Source organism: Halichoerus grypus, chromosome 7 (genome assembly GCF_964656455.1).
Source record: "Halichoerus grypus chromosome 7, mHalGry1.hap1.1, whole genome shotgun sequence".
Taxonomy (NCBI): Eukaryota; Metazoa; Chordata; class Mammalia; order Carnivora; family Phocidae; genus Halichoerus; species Halichoerus grypus.
The window spans coordinates 128,396,054-128,418,877 of record NC_135718.1 but is presented as its reverse complement, the minus strand read 5'-3'; the positions used below and the strand labels follow the sequence as shown (position 1 = coordinate 128,418,877).

Sequence of the window (22,824 nt, the reverse complement as noted above, 5' to 3'; positions counted from 1 at the left end):
CTCTCTTGTCTCACTGATTAATCAGGAATTTTAATTCTTACCTATGAGTTGCTATAAAGTCTAGAGATAATGTTTTTAAATTGCATCGTTCAATGTCTGGCCATAATAAGTCCCTAGTAAACAGTAATTTATTATTAATGTTATTTCTTGTGGTTATTATGAATATTCAAGGCATTCTTTAAATATTATCTGAATATCTCTAACCCCAAGAAGTATACCTTACTACCCAAATGTGACAGATCATTATAGTAAGAACTCCCAATGAATCTATACCCCTGTGTAGTGGCCTCTCAGATTGACTCTGGGCTTGGCAATGTGACTCTCTATGGCTACTGGGATATTAGTAAAGTGACACAAGCAGAGGCTTGGAAAGTGCTTGTGCACTGAACCTTGCCCTCTCGTCTTGTGGAATCCAACCGCCGTGTGAAGAAGCAGGGGACAGTCCACTTGATGAACATGGCCCACTTGCCTCAAACATCCTAACCAACTACCAGAAAGGTGAGTAAGGCCATCTGGGACCAGCCAGCCCCCAGCTGACTTACCAACTGACCACCAACACATGAGTAAGCCCAGTATTACCACACGGAGGAAAGAAAAGCCATCCCAGTGAAGCCCTTCCCAAATTGCCAACCCATAGAATTGGGTTTATATAAATAGTTGCTTTAAGCACCACTAAATTTGAGGATGGCTTGTTATTTAGCAATAGATAACTAATATACCAAATGTTTAAGTCAAATAAATAAAAGAAAGGGGAAAATAGAAATCCAAATCAAACTGCTTACATTCACCTCAAAAGAGAATTAGTATTCTTTACAACTACATTTATATGTAAGACATATGAAAACTGTCATTTTATGAGGTTGCATCTGTGAATCTTTAAAAACAGGATAAATGCATTCAACAAATACTTGTTCAGTACATACATAATGTGTCGGGCATCATTTGGAAAGGTTTAGACATAATCCAGTTCCCCATATTTTTCCAATATACATTTATATATAATGTATATTTATAGGGACCTACCATATAGAAGGCCCAGTGCTAGGCATTATGGAAGACAGAAAGATAAACAAGACACACAATACATTTCAGTGCTTCTGAAACTTGCTGGTAGGGGAAGAAGAGAGGAGATGAGAAACAAACAGAAATAACGCTACTACTAGGTAATGTAAGTAATATAAAAGAGGTTCAAACAAATAGCTACCAGTCAGAGGAGGGGAGAAAGCTTGTATCTGTGATGATAAGGCTTCATAAAGGAAGCTGATTTAAGCTGGGCTTTGAAATATGAGTAAAACTTCAACGGGCAGAAAGGAGCAGGGAAGCGTGCTGGAACCATCTAGCTTCTGCCTACATCGGGCTACAGAAACTGCTGAGATTACCAGACTCCCTAAATGCTGTCTCTTTCTTGACCTCTCCCTTCCCACTCCTACCCTGGCTTTTCTTTCTTTCTTTTTAGGATTTTATGTATTTGACAGAGAGAGAGAGAGAGCATGCACAAGCAGGGGGAGTGGAAGGCAGAGGGAGAGGGAGGTGGAGGGAGGAGGAGAAGCAGGCTCCCTGCAGAGCAAGGAGCCTGACATGGGGCTCGATCCCAGGACCCTGGGATCATGACCTGAACTGAAGGCAGATGCTTAACCGACTGAGCCACACAGGCAGCCCCCTACCCTGGCTTTTCTGATGCAGAAACACATATCCTGGTTTTCCTCAACCTCCCTTCTTTGCCTCTTTTTACTTCCTAAACAGAGCATGCCCCACGATTCTTTTTTGTACATCTTTTCTCTACAATCTTTTCCTTGGGAAATCTTGTCCTTTTCCACACCTTTAGCTTCCACCTTTTAGGCAGATAATTTCCACATTTCACTTTGCCCCTGCTACTCTGAGGAGTCCCAGATCAAAGTCAGGATCTCAGGCACACCACTTGCCAGCTATGAGACCCAGTTTGCCTTACCCCTTACAGGGTCAATTTCCCACTCTAAAATGTGGTGATAATACATCCCTCAGGGTGTAGTTGTAGTACATTGTAGAGTAAAAAGCACTACCCAAATGTAAAGTGTTGTTATAATCCCGCAAACTAAATATAATCTTTCTTACTAGTGAATACCACTGACAACATTTATCTCTCTCATGTGGCATGTATTTTATTCATGTATATGCCTTCCTATTCCCCTGTATGTCCTAGATGTATCCAACAAAAAGCATTTAATGAATGTGAATGCTTGTCCTGTGTCGGGCATCATGCAGAGACCTAGGAGTAAATGATAAACCTAGAGTTCTCAGCTGAAATGATGAGTGTTACAACAGAGATAAGTATGAAGTGCTAGAGGGAAACAGACAGGGGAGCAATTATCATGGGGTGGGGGAACAGTGAAGTGGTCCACTCCTTTTCACTTTTTTTATACAGGAAACCTAAAGAAAGGCTTCTTCATCCTGGTAAATCCTATAGCTTAAAACAGAAATCACTCAATAAGCATTTGATGGTCAGAAATGAATTTTAAGGTGCAAATAAATGTTCAGGAGTAGGAAAGCTCAGGGCATGTTTGGGGAAACCAAGCAATCCAGCTTGGCTAGTAGATGACACTGCCTGTGGACAGCACTGGAAAGGTCAGCTGGAGATAGATCATGAAAGATCCTGAAAGTCAGGTTACAGGACTTGGGATTTATTCTACAGGCAAAGATGGGAGTGGGGAAGGTGGTCGTAGATGGCTTCTGGACAGAGGTGTAGTATAACCTAAGGGTGCTGTGGGTGTTTTACTCCAACAGCAATGTAGAGATGGGCTGCAGGGACCAGAGACCTGAGGCATGGGTACATATCACGAAGCAATTGTAGTAGTTCAGGTAGCTCCCTCCCATTTTTCTAATACCTTGGTAGTTAACAAAGTGATCTATCACAGAGCAAGACCAAATAGAAATACTTGAAAGCTTAAGACATGTAAGTCCTTAATAAATAATAAAAACATAAAAAAGATGAACATTTATAAATTTTGATAGGTACTACACTAGCATTTCCAGAGCAAGCTGTGCCTGCTTAATAACAGAAATTCAAGGCTCCATGAGTAAAAGATCATCTCCTATGCTATAAACTTAGTTGGTGCCTATCTTCTCTACACAATCAATGGTCTCTAATTTCCTTTGGTGACATTCAATGAGCTAATACTAATACTACTGATACAAGCCAGTGAGGGTAGGACACATGTACTGTAAAAATCTTAGTTATCATTAACTTCCAATTATCCATGAGAGCTATTCTGTTGCAGGTGAACCGCTACTCAGTAAAACCCAGTATGTCTTTTCTCAGTGTTTGCCAGACTGTATATCAAAACCTATGGCTGCTTCTACAGCTTGGGGATCTGACCATGTCCAGCACCTCACTCTCACTATTGGGTTTCCTGTCTTGCCATATAATAAACTTAAGAAGTGTCATATGAAGTATATATAATATTAATAACAGTCATAAAGGTAAATATGATTTTGTTCCTTCTTCAATCCCCACCTCCTTCTTCAATCCCCACCTCAGGAGCTTCATATAATCAGAAGGAAAATGAAAAGATCTTGGGATTTTGTTTAGGGAATCAGATGAACCTGAGAACTAAATGCAAATTTTCACCAGCTGGTTAAAGATACTTGACCAAATATGACTCTGCAAGATCTCACCTCCTCAGTCTCTTAGCACACTGAATTTTGGAATCTGGTCTCTACACCCTACCAAACTGAGGTCAGACAGTTGGCTCCTTTACACAAGAATTTCTGGGGGGCTCCTGGGTGGCTTAGTTGGTTGAGTGTCTGACTCTTGATTTCCACTCAGGTCATGATCTCAGGGTTGTGGGATCAAGCCGCCAGTAGAGCTCCACGCTCAGTGCGGAGTCAGCTTGAGATTCTCTCCCTCTCCCCCTCCCCGCCTGCTTGCAGGCCCATGCATGGGCACTCTAAATAAATAAATAAATCAATAAATCCTTTTTTTTAAAGGAATTTTTTTGCGCCTTATCATATGGCTACATAGAAACCAATACACATATTCTAACCTAGCTCATAGCTTTTACAACCAAGTTTTCACTCAAAATTTGGTATCTTATCTTTGAAAACTAAACTTAAAGAACTTAAAGCTCTTTTTGGAGCCCTCTGAGGCCTCCTAGCTCTGACAAGCAGTGATCTCCTTGCATTATGGAAACAGAGGATCTTTACTATGAATATCTTTACATTACCTCCTTCCTTCTCAGTTTCTGACTCAGAAGCTTCATCTTCACCTTCCTCCTCCTCTGAGCTGGAGCTGCTAGACTCTTTGCTTTCTTCCTCCATTTCTTGGGACTTGGGTACCTCTTCTTCATAAAGCATCTTCTCTTTGCTAAATTAAAGATGACAATTTGAGTGTAACTCAGAAATGGCAAACTATTTAAGTTCACTGACAATCAAGCATAAGGAGAACAAGTCTATAAACCTCTGTGTAGAAGCAATAACAGAAATACTTCAAATCCTTCTTTACATTCTTCTGAATCCTTGGGTTTTTGCAGACTAAGGTTCAGTATTTGACTTTAGAGTATGACTTAAGTAGATCTAGCCTGTTCAACACACAGGAAAAAGGAGGGCTATGAATCTTGACAGTGATAAAGCAGATAAATAGTTTTAAAAAGTCATTTAACAAATGTTTACTGAATGTTTATTACCTGCCAGGAATCATGCTAGGCCCTGGTACAGTGGTAAACAAAACACACATGGTCCCTGAGTTCATAGAACTTAGAGTTAGGGATGTAACTAGGACTAGGAACCCATAAGCTGGGGGGAAAATGTAAGCTGGGGGGAAAATGTTGTACACTGTCTCAATTAATTTCTAAATTTAAAACACATTCACCCGGGGCACCTGGGTGGCTCAGTTGGTTGAGCATCAGCCTTTGGCTCAGGTGAAACCAGGGTCCTGGGATTGAGCCCCCCGTCCCCTGCATCAGGCTCCCTGCTCATCAGGGAGTCTGCTTCTACCTCCCCTTCTGCCCCTCCCCCTGCTCATGCTCACACACTCTCTCTCAAATAAATAAATAAAATCTTAAAAATAAATTAAAAAAAAAAAACACATTCACCCACCCTCAGTGTCTCCCCCATATATCAATGCCACCTCTTTGTCCCTCAAACATCCCACATGTTTAAAGATCATTTGGCTTAAATCAAACACAGTTTCTTTCCTGTATAAATTCTCAAGCTATGTCATACACACATATGCAGCCAAACACAGCAGAGCTCATCCCATTTCTCAAGTCCTGAACGTCTTACTTCTTAAAAAGTCCACTCTGCAACTTGCTGTTCAGGTCTGACTCAATGAGCTTATTCCGTGTCTCTTTTTCACTTCGAAGCTGGAAATTGAAAAAACAGAGAGGAAAGGGAAGAAGTTGACTATTGGTAAAAATCAGCAGTGATGAGAAGAACTCAAAATGGTACTGTCATTCTGAAGAAAACAAGACCAATACCAAAAGGGGAAGAAAGAACTGAGAAAAAGAGAAACGCATCAGTTGGGTCTCCTTACAAGATAATGACAAAGAAAAATCCTCATCCAAGGTAAGAGAAAAACCATGGTGTTAGAGCTTCAATAAAACTGCTCATATCAAATATCCAAACCCAATCTTCAAAAAACCCTGGCTTCTAGTGCAGGCCAGCTGGCTCATTCAGAAGACCATGTGACTCTTGATGTGGGGGTTGTGACTTCAAGCCCCACGTTAGGTGTTGAGAGATTACTAAAAAAAAATAAGTAAACTTAAAAAAGAAAAAAAAAAAAGCCTGGCTTCTGATGGATTAAAAAAAAGGGAAGGAACTTTGAAAAAATTCTTTATGGCCACATACCGAATTAGGTTAGCAATAGTTCTCAAGAAAAAAACAGGTACCAAAGGGGAAATAAGTCCCTAGAATAAACTGTCTCGTATTTAGATACATGCTCTAGACAAAATGAGTTTATATTCCTGGACCCAAAAGTTATGCAGGGAGCAAAGATAAGCACCATTCCCAGTGCAGAAATGTTATTTAGTGAAAATATTATTTATGTTCAAAAACCAAACCATGCTGGGTAAAGGATACATAGAAACTCTCTATTATTTTCGCAACTTCTTCATGGGTCTAAAAATTATTTCAGAATGATAAGTTTAAAACACAACAAAAACCTAACTAAACAAAGCATACATCTTAGGACGGCCAATGCTGTTAGATAATAGCCCCAGTACTCTGTGTGGTGAGTCCCAAGTTTTAGCCTAGATTCCACAGCTCACCAAAGAAAACAAGATGAACTGTTAAGTTGTGTTTGTCTGAGCTTTATATAGGCAATTGTCCCACTAAGCCTTGAAGTAACGGGGATCTTCACTCTACCAGTCCAGACGTGGTGCTGAACATGTGTGAGGTGAGATCCGGTTGATCTGTCCCACCAGTGAACTCCATTGTTATTTTTTTCAGAACTGCTCTAAGTTTCTCTCCTTTGTCTAAACTTGAGTTCACATGCCCTGAGCCACAATTCATGCAAAGAAAAACACAAAGGAAAGCTAGTGATTTTTTTCTGTCCCACTCTATTCAGACATCAGCCCTGATCAGCAGTAGCTGATCTTTATTCTCCTTGTCCAAATTAATCATCCCACTTACACATAGAAAAAGTGAATTATTCACTGTTTATCTGGATATTGGGTGGGTTTTTTCCTTCTGCAGTCTGTACGTGGGTACGATACTTAGGTAGTTCTCCTACCTAGCACCAAGCAACAGAATGGTACATGCAAGCAAAGAATAAAAGATTTAAAATGAGAAGGGAGAGGAGGATTGAATTCTGGATATCTGATGAATCCTGAGTAAGTATGAATCACTGGCCAAGTACTGTCCAATACCAAAAGACAGGTTTAGTTTTGTGGCCTTGTTTGCTTTGTAAGAAAGAAGCAAATTCCTCCCTGTAATGAATTTACTTTAAATAAACATGCCCTTTCAGTCAATAAGAGGAGAAAAAAGTTATGAGATGTCCTCTACCCTGGTACTCCCTATTTGGAAAAAACTCTGATTTGAATATACCACATTCATTTCCTAGAACTCAAGGGTAATAATTACTTTGTTGTTCTCATCATTTTTGACTTTCAGCTGCTTGAAGGCTATCTTATAATGAGTAAACTTTAACAACAATGGTTTCTGGGATATTTTCTAACAGACTGTTGCTAGTCCCTGAAGTGAACAATTATCATCTCTGGAATGTAGATATGTCCATTTCAGCTCTCAGGAGACATAACTAAAACAAGGGATGAGATACCCGCACTGTTATAAAAGCTTTTAAAAGCATTAACCAAAGACTTACCACATTCTGTTTCTTCTGGAGCATCTCCAAGTGCTCCACAAGACCCTCATCAGCCACATCAAATGGTGTCTGGCCCTGGCAGAGAAAAGGGGGTACCATGATCAAAAGAAAATAGAAGTAGTGATTTTGTGACTTTATCAGAGAACTATTCAATACTCATTTTATGCCTTTGTTCCAGTGAGAGCTGCTTCCCTAACTTATCTACTCTACATTATAATAATGCCTTCATCTATCACAGAGAAAATGTAACAAGAAACAGCATGTCTGTTGGGGAACCTGGGTAGCTCAGTTGGTTAAGCGTCTGACTCTTGATTTTGGCTCAAGTCATGATCTCAGCGTTGTGAGATTGAGCCCCGCATCAGGCTCTGTGCATGGAACCTACTTAAGATTCTGTACTAAGGAGCCCCCTTACCCACTCACACTCTCTTCCTCTAAAACAAAGCAAAACACATCAAGTCCTTTAAATACATGTTTTTATATTTAATAAAACAGTATTGAGGAAATCACCACATTATCTCTAATGCTTACTGCCTCTTGGCATATAATCAATTGAAATCTCTACTTGTACCTGTTCTAAAAGGGTCTTAATTTCTATAATAAATTCAATAAGGGGCTTTTAAAAGCCTCAGAACGGGGTCCAGGGCACATGTGCACTAAAGATTAAGTCACAGCAGTTATCTCCCTTCAAGTGAGAGAAGGGTATCTCTTTTAGGAAACATCAGCACAGCTCAGGACCATAACCCATAAACTGGGGATGAAAGCTGGGTTCAGGAGAGATGTGAAGCAGATAAGAACATCTACTAAATAAAAAGCCATGTCTCTGGATTCCTAAAAAAAAATCACTAGGTGTAGGGATAGGAGTTCTAGGGCCTCTAAAGTTGCTTGAAGTGAGGCTGAATAACTATTTTCAGCCAGACTCAAGGATCTTTGTCATTATAATGTTTTTTTTAATGACTGGATGAGAGTAGAATTCAGCTATCAAAAGTCTTTGAATTAAAAATAAAGTAAAATAAAATCTTTCATACTTCACCATAGAGAGCAACCTTAGGATTTCCCAATGCTCATTTTTCCCAAGGGCAAATATCTTTTTTTCCTATTTATTTTAGGGGCTTCAACATAAATAGAATCAGAATGCTGATCAGTAGAGTTTTATTTTACATAGCAAACATCTCTGTGTTGATAATGGGGCAGGGGGGAAGGGGAAGGGTGCAGGGAACAGAGCCATAGCTACCTGTGATGTATATTTCCCCAGACAGTGAGCCTGGCCATTTAACTGAGACTTCAAGCCTTTTGTTCTAGAGACCCAGATACCAATTTCACTGCCCTTCTAGAGGGTCAGGCATACTAACCAGTTTGTTCCTGATATCCATGTCACAGAGTGCTTCTGCCAGGATGGAGCAAGCCTCCTTCACTCCCCAGTGTGCAGCAGCATGGAGGGGAGTCCAGCCATCGTAATCCTGAACATTGAGTTCATAGCCAGCCTGGATTAAAAGCCTAAGAAGAAAACCCCAAACAAGACACTTATACCCTCTATATTACAGTTTTCTGCCAAATAAACTATCACCTAATTGATATTCACTTTGGCCCTGAACCACCGGGAAACTGTGATTACTTCTGTCCTCTAAGGCACAGCTCGGGCTTCACGGTTCCTACACTGAGAACCTATCACAGAGAGCAGTTATCAACCCGCTCTGAAAGGTCAGAGTGTATTTCCTAGGTACATCCATGTGACACCACACGAGAGGGGTATTTAGAAAGGTGTATCCCTTTGAGATTCACCAAAGCCTGATTAAATTTGCCAAACCACACAACCTGTTACAAGGTGTGTTTTCCATTTCCTAGTGCAGGTAGGAAAGAACATCTAAAATGAGAACTCCCATCAACAGTGTAAGAGGGTCCCGTTTCTCCACATACTTGCCAACACTTGTTGTTTCCTGCTGTGTTAATTTTTGCCATTCTAACTGGTGTAAGGTGGTATCTCAATGTGGTTTTGATTTGAATTTCCCTGATGGCTAACGATGTTGAACATTTTCACCCAATGTTCATAGCAGCAATGTCCACAAGAGCCAAACTGTGGAAGGGCCGAGATGCCCTTCAACAGATGAATGGATAAAGAAGATGTGGTTCATATATACAATGGAATATTACTCAGCCATCAGAAAGGATGAATACCCACCATTTGCATCGACATGGATGGAACTGGAGGGGATTATGCTAAGTGAAATAAGTCAAGCAGAGAAAGACAATTATCATATGGTTTCACTCATATGTGGAACGTAAGCAATAGCACGGAGGACAACAGGGGAAGGAAGGGAAAACTGAAGTGGGGGAATCAGAGAGGGACTAACCATGAGAGACTCTGGACTCCAGGAAACAAACTGAGGGTTTCGGGGTGGGGGGAAATGGGATAGCCAGGTGATGGGGATTAAGGAGGGCACGTGTTGTGATTGGCACTGGGTGTTATACCCAACTAATGAATCACTGAACACTACATCTGAAACTAATGATGTACTGTATGGTGGCTAACTGAACATGAAAGAAAGAAAAAAAAGGAAGGAAGGAAGGAAGAAAGAGAAAGAAAGAAAAGAAAGAAAGAAAGAAAGAAAGAAAGAAAGGAAGGAACTCACTCACTCACTCACTCAATACTCTTCAGGGCACTTGACTTACGAACTTTCTAGTTGATCTTTCCAGGATCCCATATGTTTACTGTAGACTCTCAAACTTCCAACTCTGTGAAGTATTTGCAGGGACTTCTTGCTAACTACAAAGCTATAATCTGTGTGCATGGAGGAAGAAAGGTATGACTCCTGAGGCCCCAACCTGCACTGGCCTGATTGAGGTTACCCATATCATGGGCCTCCAGACACCTTCTAAGAAGTGAGCAGAATATGAATGCCACTCTCAGGCAGAAACAGTATACTAACATACTGCCACACCTATTAGATACCCCATATTCGGTGGAGTATGAAGCACTGGAAGAGTCTGGCAACAACTATGCACACAAAGCTATTAGCTGCCCATGTATTTGGGAAAGCCTGTCAACAGTAAGCACCAGAAGCTACCTAAAGCATGTATGGATGTAAGAAAAAATGGAACAGGTAGAGCAGTAGAATCCAAATCCCTCATATCAGTTTAACTCTCCTACTCTAACTGGACACTGCACACTCAAGATCTGTACCCTTAATCTAAAGAGCCCAAAGAAATTTTCTATGTCCAAAAAGGACCAAAATGATCACAAGTCTGTCCTGTATTACACATCACCAGAGGAGAAGATTGTAGGGATAGTAATGATAAATCACAGCACTGGAAGAGATCATGTAAGGTCATCTTCTAGGCTAGTGTACCTCAACTGTTTCCTATCATACATGTCAGTGAGAAACTCACGTGACAGTAGGAGGGTGGGAGACCATCTATGGATTAATATCAGCAAAAGAGAAGAAAAGACTGAATGATCAGAGAGGAAAACAATAAAGAAAGAAACACATCATAGCTGAAAATCTAATTCATCCCCTGCTTCCAAAACCCAGCTCATCTTCTCCCAGTTTACCAAACTCCTGACTGATGTAAACGGACAATACCTGAGGACCTCAGAGTAGCCCTTGGCAGCAGCCACATGGAGGGCTGTGGCACCTGAGCGAGGCTGCCTTACATCCTCTAGTTTCCCGCTGTTGAGCCACTGGCGGGCATCCTGTAACATCTGTTGTTCCTCTTCTTTTCGTGACTGCTCTAGATCAACTCCTGCAGAAACCAGAGAGCCAGCATTACTCAAGGCCCATTTAAATCTGACAGGATATTTTCCTTAGATTCTAAACACATCATAAATAAAACTGCAAATAACAGTTTAGTCATCAAGTTGGGTATTCATCAAATTTACTCTTTATTTAGAAGAGCAATGACATTTATACACATACTAGTAGTTTTACCAGGGTTAAACCATCATTTTAAATACTGTGTGATGGCAGATCCATTAAAGGAACACACTTAAAATTGAAAACAATTTTAAGAACATAAAGACCAAACTGGACATTAGTTTTGTATTATAGTATTTGTACAATGCTATACACTTCAAAGACCTTTTACATGTTACACCATTTTAGTTTCCCAACAATCCTTTGAGGTAAATATAATAGATATCACTATCACCATTTAACAGACGAGGAAATAAACATAGAAAGGTTAGGTGCCTCGCTCAAGGCCATAAAACACATTAGAGCTGTAACTAGAACTCTGGCATCCTAGGTCCCTGTCTATTGTTCGTTCCAACTTACTACTCCATAAGATTGGTATAAAAAAATATTGGTTTCAGGTATGATATACTTTAAAAAAATAATCTACCTCTAATGTTCACTTCCATATGTAGGGAAATATACTGGCTTGAAGCTATATAATCTAGAGCAGCTGAGTAGGTCATGTGCAGTTAAAACTTCCAAGGGAATATAGCTTTTGTTTTGCTTTAAAACATTATAGAGGAACTCCAAAAAGCTCCTCCCTTTAGGCAGCAACTGTCCAACATCTGTGCCACTGAAAAGGGGCTGGGGCGGGGCATTCCCTCTTATATAAAATAATGACATGATCAATTCACAGAAATCAGTTGCATTTCTATATACCAACAATGAGACAGAAGAAAGAGAAATTAAGGAGTCGATCCCATTTACAATTGCACCCAAAACCGTAAGATACCTAGGAATAAACCTAACCAAAGAGGCAAAGGATCTGTACTCAGAAAACTATAGAATACCCATGAAAGAAATAGAGGAGGACACAAAGAAATGGAAAAACGTTCCATGCTCATGGATTGGAAGAACAAATATTGTTAAAATGTCTATGCTACCTAGAGCAATCTACACATTCAATGCAATCCCTACCAAAATACCTTCAACTTTTTTCACAGAACTGGAACAAATAATCCTAAAATTTGTATGGAACCAGAAAAGACTCCGAATAACCAAAGGAATGTTGAAAAAGAAAACCAAAGCTCGTGACATCACAATTCCGGACTTCAAGCTCTATTACCAAAGCTGTAATCATCAAGACAGTACGGTACTGACACAAAAACAGACACATAGGTCAATGGAACAGAATAGAGAGCCCAGAAATGGACCCTCAACTCTATGGTCAACTAATCTTCAACAAAGGACAAAAGAATATACAATGGAAAAAAGACAATCTCTTCAACAAATGGTGTTGGGAAAATTGGACAGCCACATGTAGAAGAATGAAACTGGACCATTTCCTTACACCATACACAAAAATAGACTCAAAATTTGGTTGAAAGACCTAAATGTGAGACAGGAATCCATCAAATTCCTTGAGGAGAACACTGGCAGCAACCTCTTTGACCTTGGTTGCAGCAACTTCTTGCTAGACACATCTCCAAAGGCAAGGGAAGCAAGGGCAAAAATGAACTATTGGGACTTCATCAAGATACACAGCTTTTGCACAGCAAAGGAAACAGTCAACAAAACCAAAAGACAACCAACAGAATGGGAGAAGATATTTGCAAATGACATATCAGATAAAGGGTTAGTATCCAAAATCTATAAAGAACTTATCAAACTCAACACCCAAAGAACAAATAATCCAATCAAGAAATGGGCAGAAGACATGAACAGACATTTCTGCAAAGAAGATATCCAAATGGCCAACAGACACATGAAAAAGTGCTCAACATCACTCGGCATCAGGGAAATACAAAAATCAAAACCGCAATGAGATACCACCGCACACCAGTCAGAATGGCTAAAATTAACAAATCAGGAAATGACAGACATTGGCGAGGATGCAGAGAAAAGGGAACCCTCCTACACTGTTGGTGGGAATACAAGCTGGTGTAGCCACTCTGGAAAAACAGTACAGAGGTTCCTCAAAAAGTTGAAAATAGAGCTACCCTATGACCCAGCAATTGCACTATTGAGTGTTTACCCCAAAGATACAAATGTAGTGATCTGAAGGGGCACCTGCACCCCAATGTTTATAGCAGCAATGTCCACAATAGCGAAACTATGGAAAGAGCCCAGATGTCCATCAACAGATGAATGGATAAAGATGTGGTATGATGTGGTATGTGTACACACACACACACATACACACACACACACACACACACACACACTGGAATATTACGCAGCCACCACAAAAATGAAATCTTGCCATTTGCAATGATGTGGATGGAACTAGAAGGTATTATGCTAAGTGAAATAAGTCAATCAGAGAAAGACAATTATCATATGATTTCACTGATATGTGGAATTTGAGAAACAAGGCACAGAATCATAGGGGAAGAAAGGGAAAAATGAAACAAGATGAAACCAGAGAGGGAGACAAACCATAAGAGACTCTTAATCTTAGGAAACAAACTGAGGGTTGCTGGAGGGGAGGGGGGGTGAGGGGATGGGGTAACTGGGTGATGGACATTGAGGAGGGTATGTGTTGTAATGAGCACTGGATATTATATAAGACTAATGAATCACAGACCTGTACCTCTGAAACAAATAATACACTATATGTTAATAAAAAAATACCCAAAAAAATGACGTGTCCCAAATACAAACATAGCCATTCAAAGAGTTCTACACTCATGAACAGGCTTTATCTGTGCTTGGTCTACTCCCTTCCAACTCACTTCCTAAATGAAAACCTGTGAGCTACCTAAGGATTATCTGTCTGATTTGGGGAGATTGATGGGGTGAAAGGGTAAGCAATTTATTTCTTTTTTTTTTCCAGAGTCACTGAGATATAACAGACATATAACACTGTGTACATTAAATTTGTACATGTTGATTTGATACTTATATATGCAAAATGATCACTACAATAAAGTTAGTTAACAACAGTATCACCTCACATAATTATCATTTCTTTTTTGTGCTGGAAACATTTAAAATCGCTTAGTAACTTTCAAGTTCATAATACAGTATTGTTAATTAGTTACCATGCTGTACATCAGATCCACAGAACTTATTTTATAACTGGAAGTTTGTACCCTTTGACCAATATCTCCCCATGCATCCCCACCCCTAGCCCCTGGAAACCACCATTCTACTCTCTGATCATACATTTGTTTCTTTCTCTGTCTGACTTATTTCACTTAGCATAATGCCCTCAAGGCCCACCCACGTTGTTGTACATAGCAATATTTCCTTCTTTCTCATGGCTGAATAATATTCCATTATATATGGAATTATATATTCCATTATATATATATATATATATATATAAAATTAGGAAGTGGAATATATATATATATATATATAATGGAATATATATAAAGATGTTATATATCTTTATCCATTCATCCATAGACTGACACTTAGGTTGCTTCCATATTTTGGCTATTGTGAATAATGATGCATTGAAAAGAGGAGTACAGATATCTCTTTGAGATCCTTTTTTTTTTTTTAAGATTTATTTATTTTAGGGGAGGAGGGGCAGAGGGAGAGGGAACCCTCAAGTAGACTCCCCGCTGAGCAAGGAACCTGACGTGGGGCTCAATCTCAGAACCCTGAGATTATGAGCTGAGCCAAAATCAAGGGTAGGCCACATGACCGACTGAGCCACCCAGGCACCCTTCTCTTTGAGATTTTACTTTCATTTTCTTTGGATATATACCCTGAAGTGGGACTGCTGGGTCATATGATAGTACTATTTTTAATTTTTTAAGGAAATTCCATGCAGTTTTCCATAGTTGCTATGGAAAATTTACATTCACACCAACTGTGTACAAGAGTTCCTTTTTCTCCACAGCCTTGCCAACACTTACTATTTCTTGTCTTTTTGATGATAGCCATTTGAACAGGTGTGAGGTGATATCTCACAGTGGTTTTGATTTCTGTTTCCCTGATGATTAGTGATGCTGAACATCTTCGCATAAACCTGCTGACTGTTTGTACATCTTCTTTGAAAAAATGTCAATCCAGTTCTGACCATTTTTTGTTTTTGCTGTTGCGTTCTATGAGTTCCTTATGTATTTATCAGATATATGATTTGCAGATATTTTTTTCCCATTCTGTAGGATGTCTTCATTTTGTTCATTGTTTCTTTTGTTGTGCAGAAACTTCTTAGTTTGATGTCGTCCTGCTTATTTATTTTCACTTTTGTTGCTTGAGCTTTTTGTGTCATATCCCAAAAATTATTGTCAAGACCAATGTAAAGGAGGTTTCTCCCCATGTTTTCTTCTGGGAGTTTTATAGCTTCAAGTCATATGCGTTAGTTCTAACTCCATTTTGAGTTAATTTCTGTGAGTGTTGTAAGATAGGGGTCCCATTTCATTTTTCTGCATGGGATTATCCAGTTTTCCTGACACCATTTATTGAAGAGACTATCCCTTCCCTAATGAGTCCTCTTGGCTCTCTTGTTCAAATATTAGTTAACCATGTATGTGAGGGTTTATTTTTGGGCTCTCCATTCTGTTCCATTGGTCTATGTGTCTATTTTTATGCCAATATCACACTGCTTTGATTACTATAGCTTGGTAGTATAGTTTTGGAATCAGGAAGTGTGATGCCTCCAACTTTGTTCTTTTTCAGGATTGCTTTGGCAATTTGGGGTCTTTTGTGGTTCCACACAAACTTTAGGATTGTTTTCTCTATTTCTGTGAAAAATGCCTCTGAAATTTTGATAGGGATTACATTGAATCTACAGATGGCTTTGGACATTTTAACAATATTAATTCTTTCAATCCATGGGTGGATTTCCATTTATATGTGTCTTCTTCAATTTCTTTCTTTTCAGATCTTTCGCTTCCTTGGTTAAATTTATTCCCAACCAATTTATTGTTTTTGATGCTAACAGTTTTTTGGTAGTCTTCAGAATTTTCTATACATGAGATCATAATCATCTGCACACAAAGAAAGTTTTAGTTCTTCCTTTCTGATTTACATGCCTTGTATTTCTTTTTCTTGCTTGACTACTCTGGCTAGGACTTCTAGTAGTATGTTGAACAGAAGTGGTGAGAGTGGGCACCCTTGCTTTGTTCCTGATCATAAAGGAAAAGCTTTCAATCTTTCACCATTGAGTATGATGTTAACCATAGGCTTGTCATATATGGCCTTTATTATGTTGAAATAATTCCTTCTATATCCAATTTGTTCAGAAGTTTTACCATGAAACGTTGTTGTAGTTTGTCAAATGCTTTTTCTGCATCTGTTGAGATGATGATTTTTACCTTTCATTCTATTAATGTTGTGTATCATATTTATTGATTTATGTATGTTGAACCACCCTTGCATCTCAGAGATAAACCCCACTTGATCATAGTGTATGATCTTTCTATTGTGCTGCTGAATTTGGTTTGCTAATATTTTGTTGAGAATTTTTGCATGTATATTCAGCAGGGATATTGGCCTACAGTTTCCTTTTCTCATACTGTCCTCATCTGGCTTTGGTATCAGGGTAATGCTGGCCTCATAAAATGAGTTTGGGAGTGTTCCCTCCTCTTCACTTTTTTTGAAAGAATTTGAGAAGGACTGGTATTAATTCTTCTTTAAATGTTTGGTAGAATTAACCTAAGAAATCATCTGGTCCTGGGCTTTTCTTATTGTTTGATTACTGATTCAATCTCCTTATTTGTTATCAGTCTGTTCAGATTTTCTGTTTCTTCCTGATTCAGTCTTGGTAGGTTGCAAATTTCTAGGAATTTATCTATTTCGTCTAGGTTATCCATAGTTGTTTATAGTAGTCTTTTATCATGCTTTGTATTTCTGTGGTATCAGTTGTAATTCCTCTTCTTTCATTTGGTTTTATTTCAGTCTTCTCTTTTCTTCTTAGTCTAGCTTAAGGTTTGTCAATTTTTTTTTTTTTAAAGATTTTATTTATTTATTTGACGGAGAAAGAGACAGCAAGAGCAGGAACACAAGCAGGGGAGTAGGAGGGAGAAGTAGGCTTCCCGTCAAACAGGGAGCCCAATGTGGGACTCGATCCCAGGATCCTGGGATCATGACCTGAGCCGAAGGCAGACGCTTAACAACTGAGCTACCCAGGCACCTGAGGTTTGTCAATTTTATTTATCTTTCAAAAATAGCTCTTAGTTTCATTAATCTTTTCTATTTTTTTTTTTCTGGTCTCTGTTTCATTTATTTCTGCTCTGATCTTTGTTATTTCCTTCCTTCTGCTAACTTGGGCTTAGTTTATTCCTTTTTCTAGTTCTCTGAAATGTAAAGGTGAGTTGTTTATTTGAGATATTTCTTTTTTCCTAATGTAAGCATTTGTCACTATAAACTTCCCTCTAAGAACAGCTTTTGCTGCATTCCGTAAGTTTTAGCATGCTGTGTTTCCATTTTCGTGTTTTTCAAGATATTTTTAAATTCTTCTTTGACCCACTGGGTATTTAGTAGCATGTTGTTTAATCTCTACGTATTTGTGAGTTTGAGTTTTTCAGTCCAGTTTTCCTCCTCTTATTGATGGAATGTTCTGTATATGCCTATTAGGTCCACAGGGTCTAAAGTATAGTTCAAGTCCAATGTTTCCTCGTTGGTTTTCTGTTCGGATGACCTATCCATTGTTGAAAGTGGGGTACTGAAGTCCCCTTCTATTATTGTATCATTGTCTATTTTTCCCTTCAGATCTGTCCATATTTGTTTAATATATTTAGGTGTTCAAAAGTTGGGTGCATATTAATTTATGACTGTTATATCCTCTTGAAACTGAAAGGGATATCTGATTTAGAACATACCAGAATTCCACACAAAGAGAGAACAGTGCTAAAAAGTTAAGCATACATTTGAATACCTCTTATTCCTTAATTGAACAGAACATATTCCTTAATTAAAGAGCATATTCCTTAATTGAAGAGTCAGAAATCAAAATAGAAAAGTTGGTTGCTTGGGGCGCCTGAGTGGCTCAGTCAGTTGAGTGTCTGGTTCATGATTTAGACTCAGGTCATGATCTCATGGGTCACTCCATGCACTCAGTGGGCAGTCTGCTTGAGATTCTCTCCCTCTGCCCTCCACCTTCTCTCTCTCAAATAAATAAATCTTTTTTTTTTTAAAGAAAAGTTGGTTTCTTAAATCAAAGCTATTTTAAAAACAGTTTGTTTAAAAAAAAAAAGTTTTTGTAAATAGTGATGCCAATCTTAGCATAAGGCTGAGTGGGACTGAACGGTAAACTAAGTATAAAATTCTTTAATTCAAAGGGCACAAAAATTATACACAGGAAGGCAGTAAAAACAAGTATTTACTGCCCTAGAACATCATTATTTTAAGGTATTGGCATACTTTCCATAAAAAGCCAGATATCAGATATTTTCCACTTTGTGGGCCATTCGGTCTGTTCAACTCTGCTGTGGTAAGTGCAAACGCAGCTTTTGGTAATATGTGAACAAATGGATGTGGCCAGGACTGGCCTGCCTGTTCTAAAGGATCATATCAGGAAAGGTCACTGGAACTTAATCTTTTGGAACAAAGTGCAGATTGTGGGTAAGCTAATTTAACAGAAAGACTAAACATCACTACAAACCATGTCCACAAAGTTTTTTGATGTGTTCTAGCAAACTTCCTAAAACCTGATCTCCCTGCCATCTGACTATTTGCAATATTTTTTTATTAAAAGAACATAGAAACTTCATGAAAATCCTGACTTATTCTCTTATATGGATTTTTCTGAAAATTAAAATTAAGTATTTGTAGAGTTTATTCTTCTAAACAACAAACTGCAGAATAATTTTCATGGTCAGTATGGTTAAGGATCATTTCAGAGGTTTTATAATAAATACTTTTACCAGCACCACTTTCAGCTCTCATCAAGAGAAAAGATACAAAGTCATCAGCAGAATTTGCCCAATACTCAAATTTACACTGTATATCATACCATGTACACACAGTGAGAAACTTCATGCTCCTCACCAGTCTAATTTGTATTATCAAAGAATACTCAGGTCACTCCCAACTATACAATGGGTATACATCCTTGGATACGACAAAAACAAGGAATGACCAGTTATCCTTTTGACATTTGGCCTATTCTTGTGTGAGTTATTAAGAGGATACATGATGTTGGTGATTGATGACTAATGCTGTGGGGACAGATCTAATCCTCTCTTATCATATGATAATGAAAAACTCTATAGTATACAGCAAATGGATTGTTTTCTAAGTGGCAATGTTTGAGAGTCTCTCCTGGTCCCCTGAAATCGCTTAGGTTACCTTGCTTCTTCACTTGCTCCAGAAGAAGATCCTTCATGGCAGGCTCTTCTGCAAGGTCAGAGGGGACTTCACCTTCACTATTCACAATACCCACACTGGCTCCATGGTTAATGAAATACCTGTGTAGACAAGATCCAGGATCTACATTATCTCTGTCAGTCTAATAATAATTTATACTTGTGCATATGGTCTTCAATGCAGAGCAAGGCCACTGTTTTGGGGTTTTAAATATGGTCTCAGATAACATGTTCCATTATTAATTTCTAACTCCATTAGCCTTCAATAATTAGGACTGGAAGCTTCTCTATTTCGTGACAAGCAATACCAACAAACAGGATTTCTTTCACACTCATATTCCTTTTTTTTTTTTTTTAAGATTTTATTTATTTATTTGACAGAGAGAGACACAGGGAGAGAGGGTACACAAGCAGGGGGAGTGGGAGAGGGAGAAGCAGGCTCCCCATCTAGCAGGGAGCCCGATGTGAGGCTTGATCCCAGGACTCTGGGATCATGACCTGAGCTGAAGGCAGATGCTTAACAACTGAGCCACCCAGGCGCCCCTCACACTCATATTCCTAACTTCCACCCTCTCACTCCCATTGGATAGCAAGAGATTTTCTAAATACCATAAGGAAGACATGCAGCCATAAAAACTCACCCACCATCCCTGAGATCCAAACACAAATTCCCAAATGGATTTATACACTTGTAATATTGTAAGAGCCCTCAGAAGATATGTAAGGAAGTAATTCTCACAAAAACTTTCTCAATGCCTCATTAGAGTATATTAAGTAGTGCTGGGTATGAAAACAGAAAAATAATGAAATAAAATGTGCATTAATCTGCCTAAATTATGCCTCCACAAAACTCTCCCTTCAACCAGCCATCTACATGAAACCTTCTACACTAAATACAATACTCAATCCTAAAGAAGAAAGGTCTGATCATTTTAATACCTTAAATGTATCCTTTTTGATTTTCAAAGTGCTTTCACATAAAATTACATAATGTGTCAGGCAATTTTAAGAAGTAGACAACATGGGCATTACTACCTCCACAAGAAATTGAGGCTCATACATGTTATTTTCCTAAAATCATAGAAGTGGCAACTGACAGAAGTGGTGGCCCCAGCCTCCTATCTTCAAGTCTAGTTCATCTGTTCACTAGATCAAGTTGCTTTTGGGCCAATGAGAATCCCAGTAATCCTGGGAACTCTAACAAATACTCAGAGTATTTAAAGGGGGAAAGAACTCTGGAAAACAGTATGGAGGTTCCTCAAAAAGTTGAAAATAGAACTACCCTACGACCCAGCAATTGCACTACTGGGTATTTACCCGTAAGACATAAATGTAGTGATCCGAAGGAGCACCTGCACCCCAATGTTTATAGCAGCAATGTCCACAGTAGCCGAACTATGGAAAGAGCCCAGATGTCCATTGACAGATGAATGGATAAAGAAGATGTGGTATGTGTATATACACACACACACACGCACACACACAATGGAATATTACACAGCCACCACAAAAATGAAATCTTGCCATTTGCAATGATGTGGATGGAACTAGAAGGTATTATGTTAAGTGAAATAAGTCAATCAGAGAAAGACAATTATCATATGATCTCACTGATATGTGGAATTTGAGAAACAAGGCAGAGAATCATAGGCGAAGAAAGGAAAAAATGAAACAAGACGAAACCAGAGAGAGAGACAAATCATAAGAGACTCAATCTCAGGAACAAAACTGAGGGTTGCTGGAGTGGAGGGGGGTGGAAGGGATGGGGTAACTGTGTGATGGACATTGGAGAGGGTATGTGCTATGGTTAGCACTGTGAATTGTGTAAGACTGATGAATCACAGACCTGTACCCCTGAAACAAATAGTACATTATATGTTAATAAAAAAATAAATAAAAAATAAAGGGGGAAAGAAAAACTATTTAAATCAGCTTCAACAAGTCAGTGACCATTTATCAGTCCCTTACTATGTTTAAGGTACCACATTTTAGATATCGTAGATTTTCTTTTTTTTTTAATATTTTTTTAAAGATTTTATTTATTTATTTGACAGAGAGAGACACAGCAAGAGAGAGGGACCACAAGCAGGGGGAGTGGGAGAGGGAGAAGCAGGCCTCCCGCGGAGCGGGGAGCCCGGCGCGGAGCTCAATCCCAGGACCCCGGGATTATGACCTGAGCCAAAGGCAGACGCTTAACGACTGAGCCACCCAGGTGCCCCAGATATCGTAGATTTTCAAAAGATAATCAAGATATGGTCACTATATTCAAAGAGTTGGCAAAGAGAAAGAATCAACAAAGACTATTAAAATCATGTTTGTGCTTTCTCAGTGCCTAGTACCTGGTATAACAGAGCCTCAATAAATGCGAATTTCTGTATCAATTGCACATATATAAAGTGTAAAAGCATTCACAAGTCATCTAATTTTCAGCTGTCCCTGTCCTTCCCTCAAGTCTCAGAGGAAGAGACTTTCTTCCAATTCAAAGGTTAATTCCCTATATCTACTTTCTTAGTTCTATCAAGTACCAGTCCTCTGTTCATCAATTACTCCTTCATTTCCACATATTCAATAGCTTCTCTCTTCTGGTTCCTTAACATCAGGCCAAAGAAACATTCAGTTACACCTCCCCCACCCTGAAAAGTCAAAATGGAAATAATCTACATAGTAAGCACTCAATGAATGCTTTTTGGGTTGACCTGTACCCTATACTCTAATCACACTGAACTACTTAATGTTCTCAAACATATCCCACTCTCACTCAGCAATCTTCCACAGCTCAGTAGTTTCCTCCAACTGGATGAAACACCCTCCCCATCTCCTTTCCCTTCTAGAAACTCCATTTTCAATGTCCATTTAAAATGCTTTTGCCTTCATGCAGCCTTTGCTTGTTCTCACCAAATGAATCCTCTGTCTCCTTCCTTTAATTCCACCCTTCCCCGGCTGCCCTCCACAGCACTAATTCTGGACCTCTGCCAAGACACTATTGATGCAACTGCCCAATTAAGCTGAAAGCTACTTGAGGGCAAAAACTGTGTCTTCCTCACTGTTATCATTGCTATAACATTCTGACATCATCTCTTTTCTCTTGGCACTACATAAATATTACCTGAAATAAATGAAACATCTTACCCACTCTGCTCTGACATCTATTCCATCCCTTCCTGGATTGGGCACAATGTCACTTGGGTATACAGGCCCCTGCTTTTCCCTTTTCTGACATGTTCTTATGCTCAGGATCAAGAAGACTCATTTCTAGAAAGCAATCTGGCTCACCATGAATCAGAGACTACTGTTAAGCAAGGCTACCTTTCTAGACCATTTTTAGGAAAAAAAGAAGTAAAAACCTGTTTAGTTTCCCACTTTTACCTGAACAAGA

At 39.0% G+C, this 22,824-nt stretch overlaps 1 protein-coding gene across 2 annotated transcripts in view; it reads right to left on the bottom strand.

Moving 5' to 3' along the window:
* Positions 1-22,824, bottom strand: part of LOC118551409 (protein phosphatase 1 regulatory subunit 12B) — a 105,136-nt gene that overhangs the window by 8,946 nt on the left and 73,366 nt on the right. For both annotated transcript variants that reach the window (XM_078078271.1, XM_036117167.2), the window contains exons 3-8: positions 19,432-19,550; positions 10,873-11,032; positions 8,644-8,788; positions 7,295-7,369; positions 5,257-5,336; positions 4,200-4,339 (exon numbers count right to left, since the gene is read on the bottom strand). In XM_078078271.1, the coding sequence (XP_077934397.1) occupies positions 4,200-4,339; positions 5,257-5,336; positions 7,295-7,369; positions 8,644-8,788; positions 10,873-11,032; positions 19,432-19,550 (719 nt within the window). The remainder of the gene's footprint in view (positions 1-4,199; positions 4,340-5,256; positions 5,337-7,294; positions 7,370-8,643; positions 8,789-10,872; positions 11,033-19,431; positions 19,551-22,824) is intronic.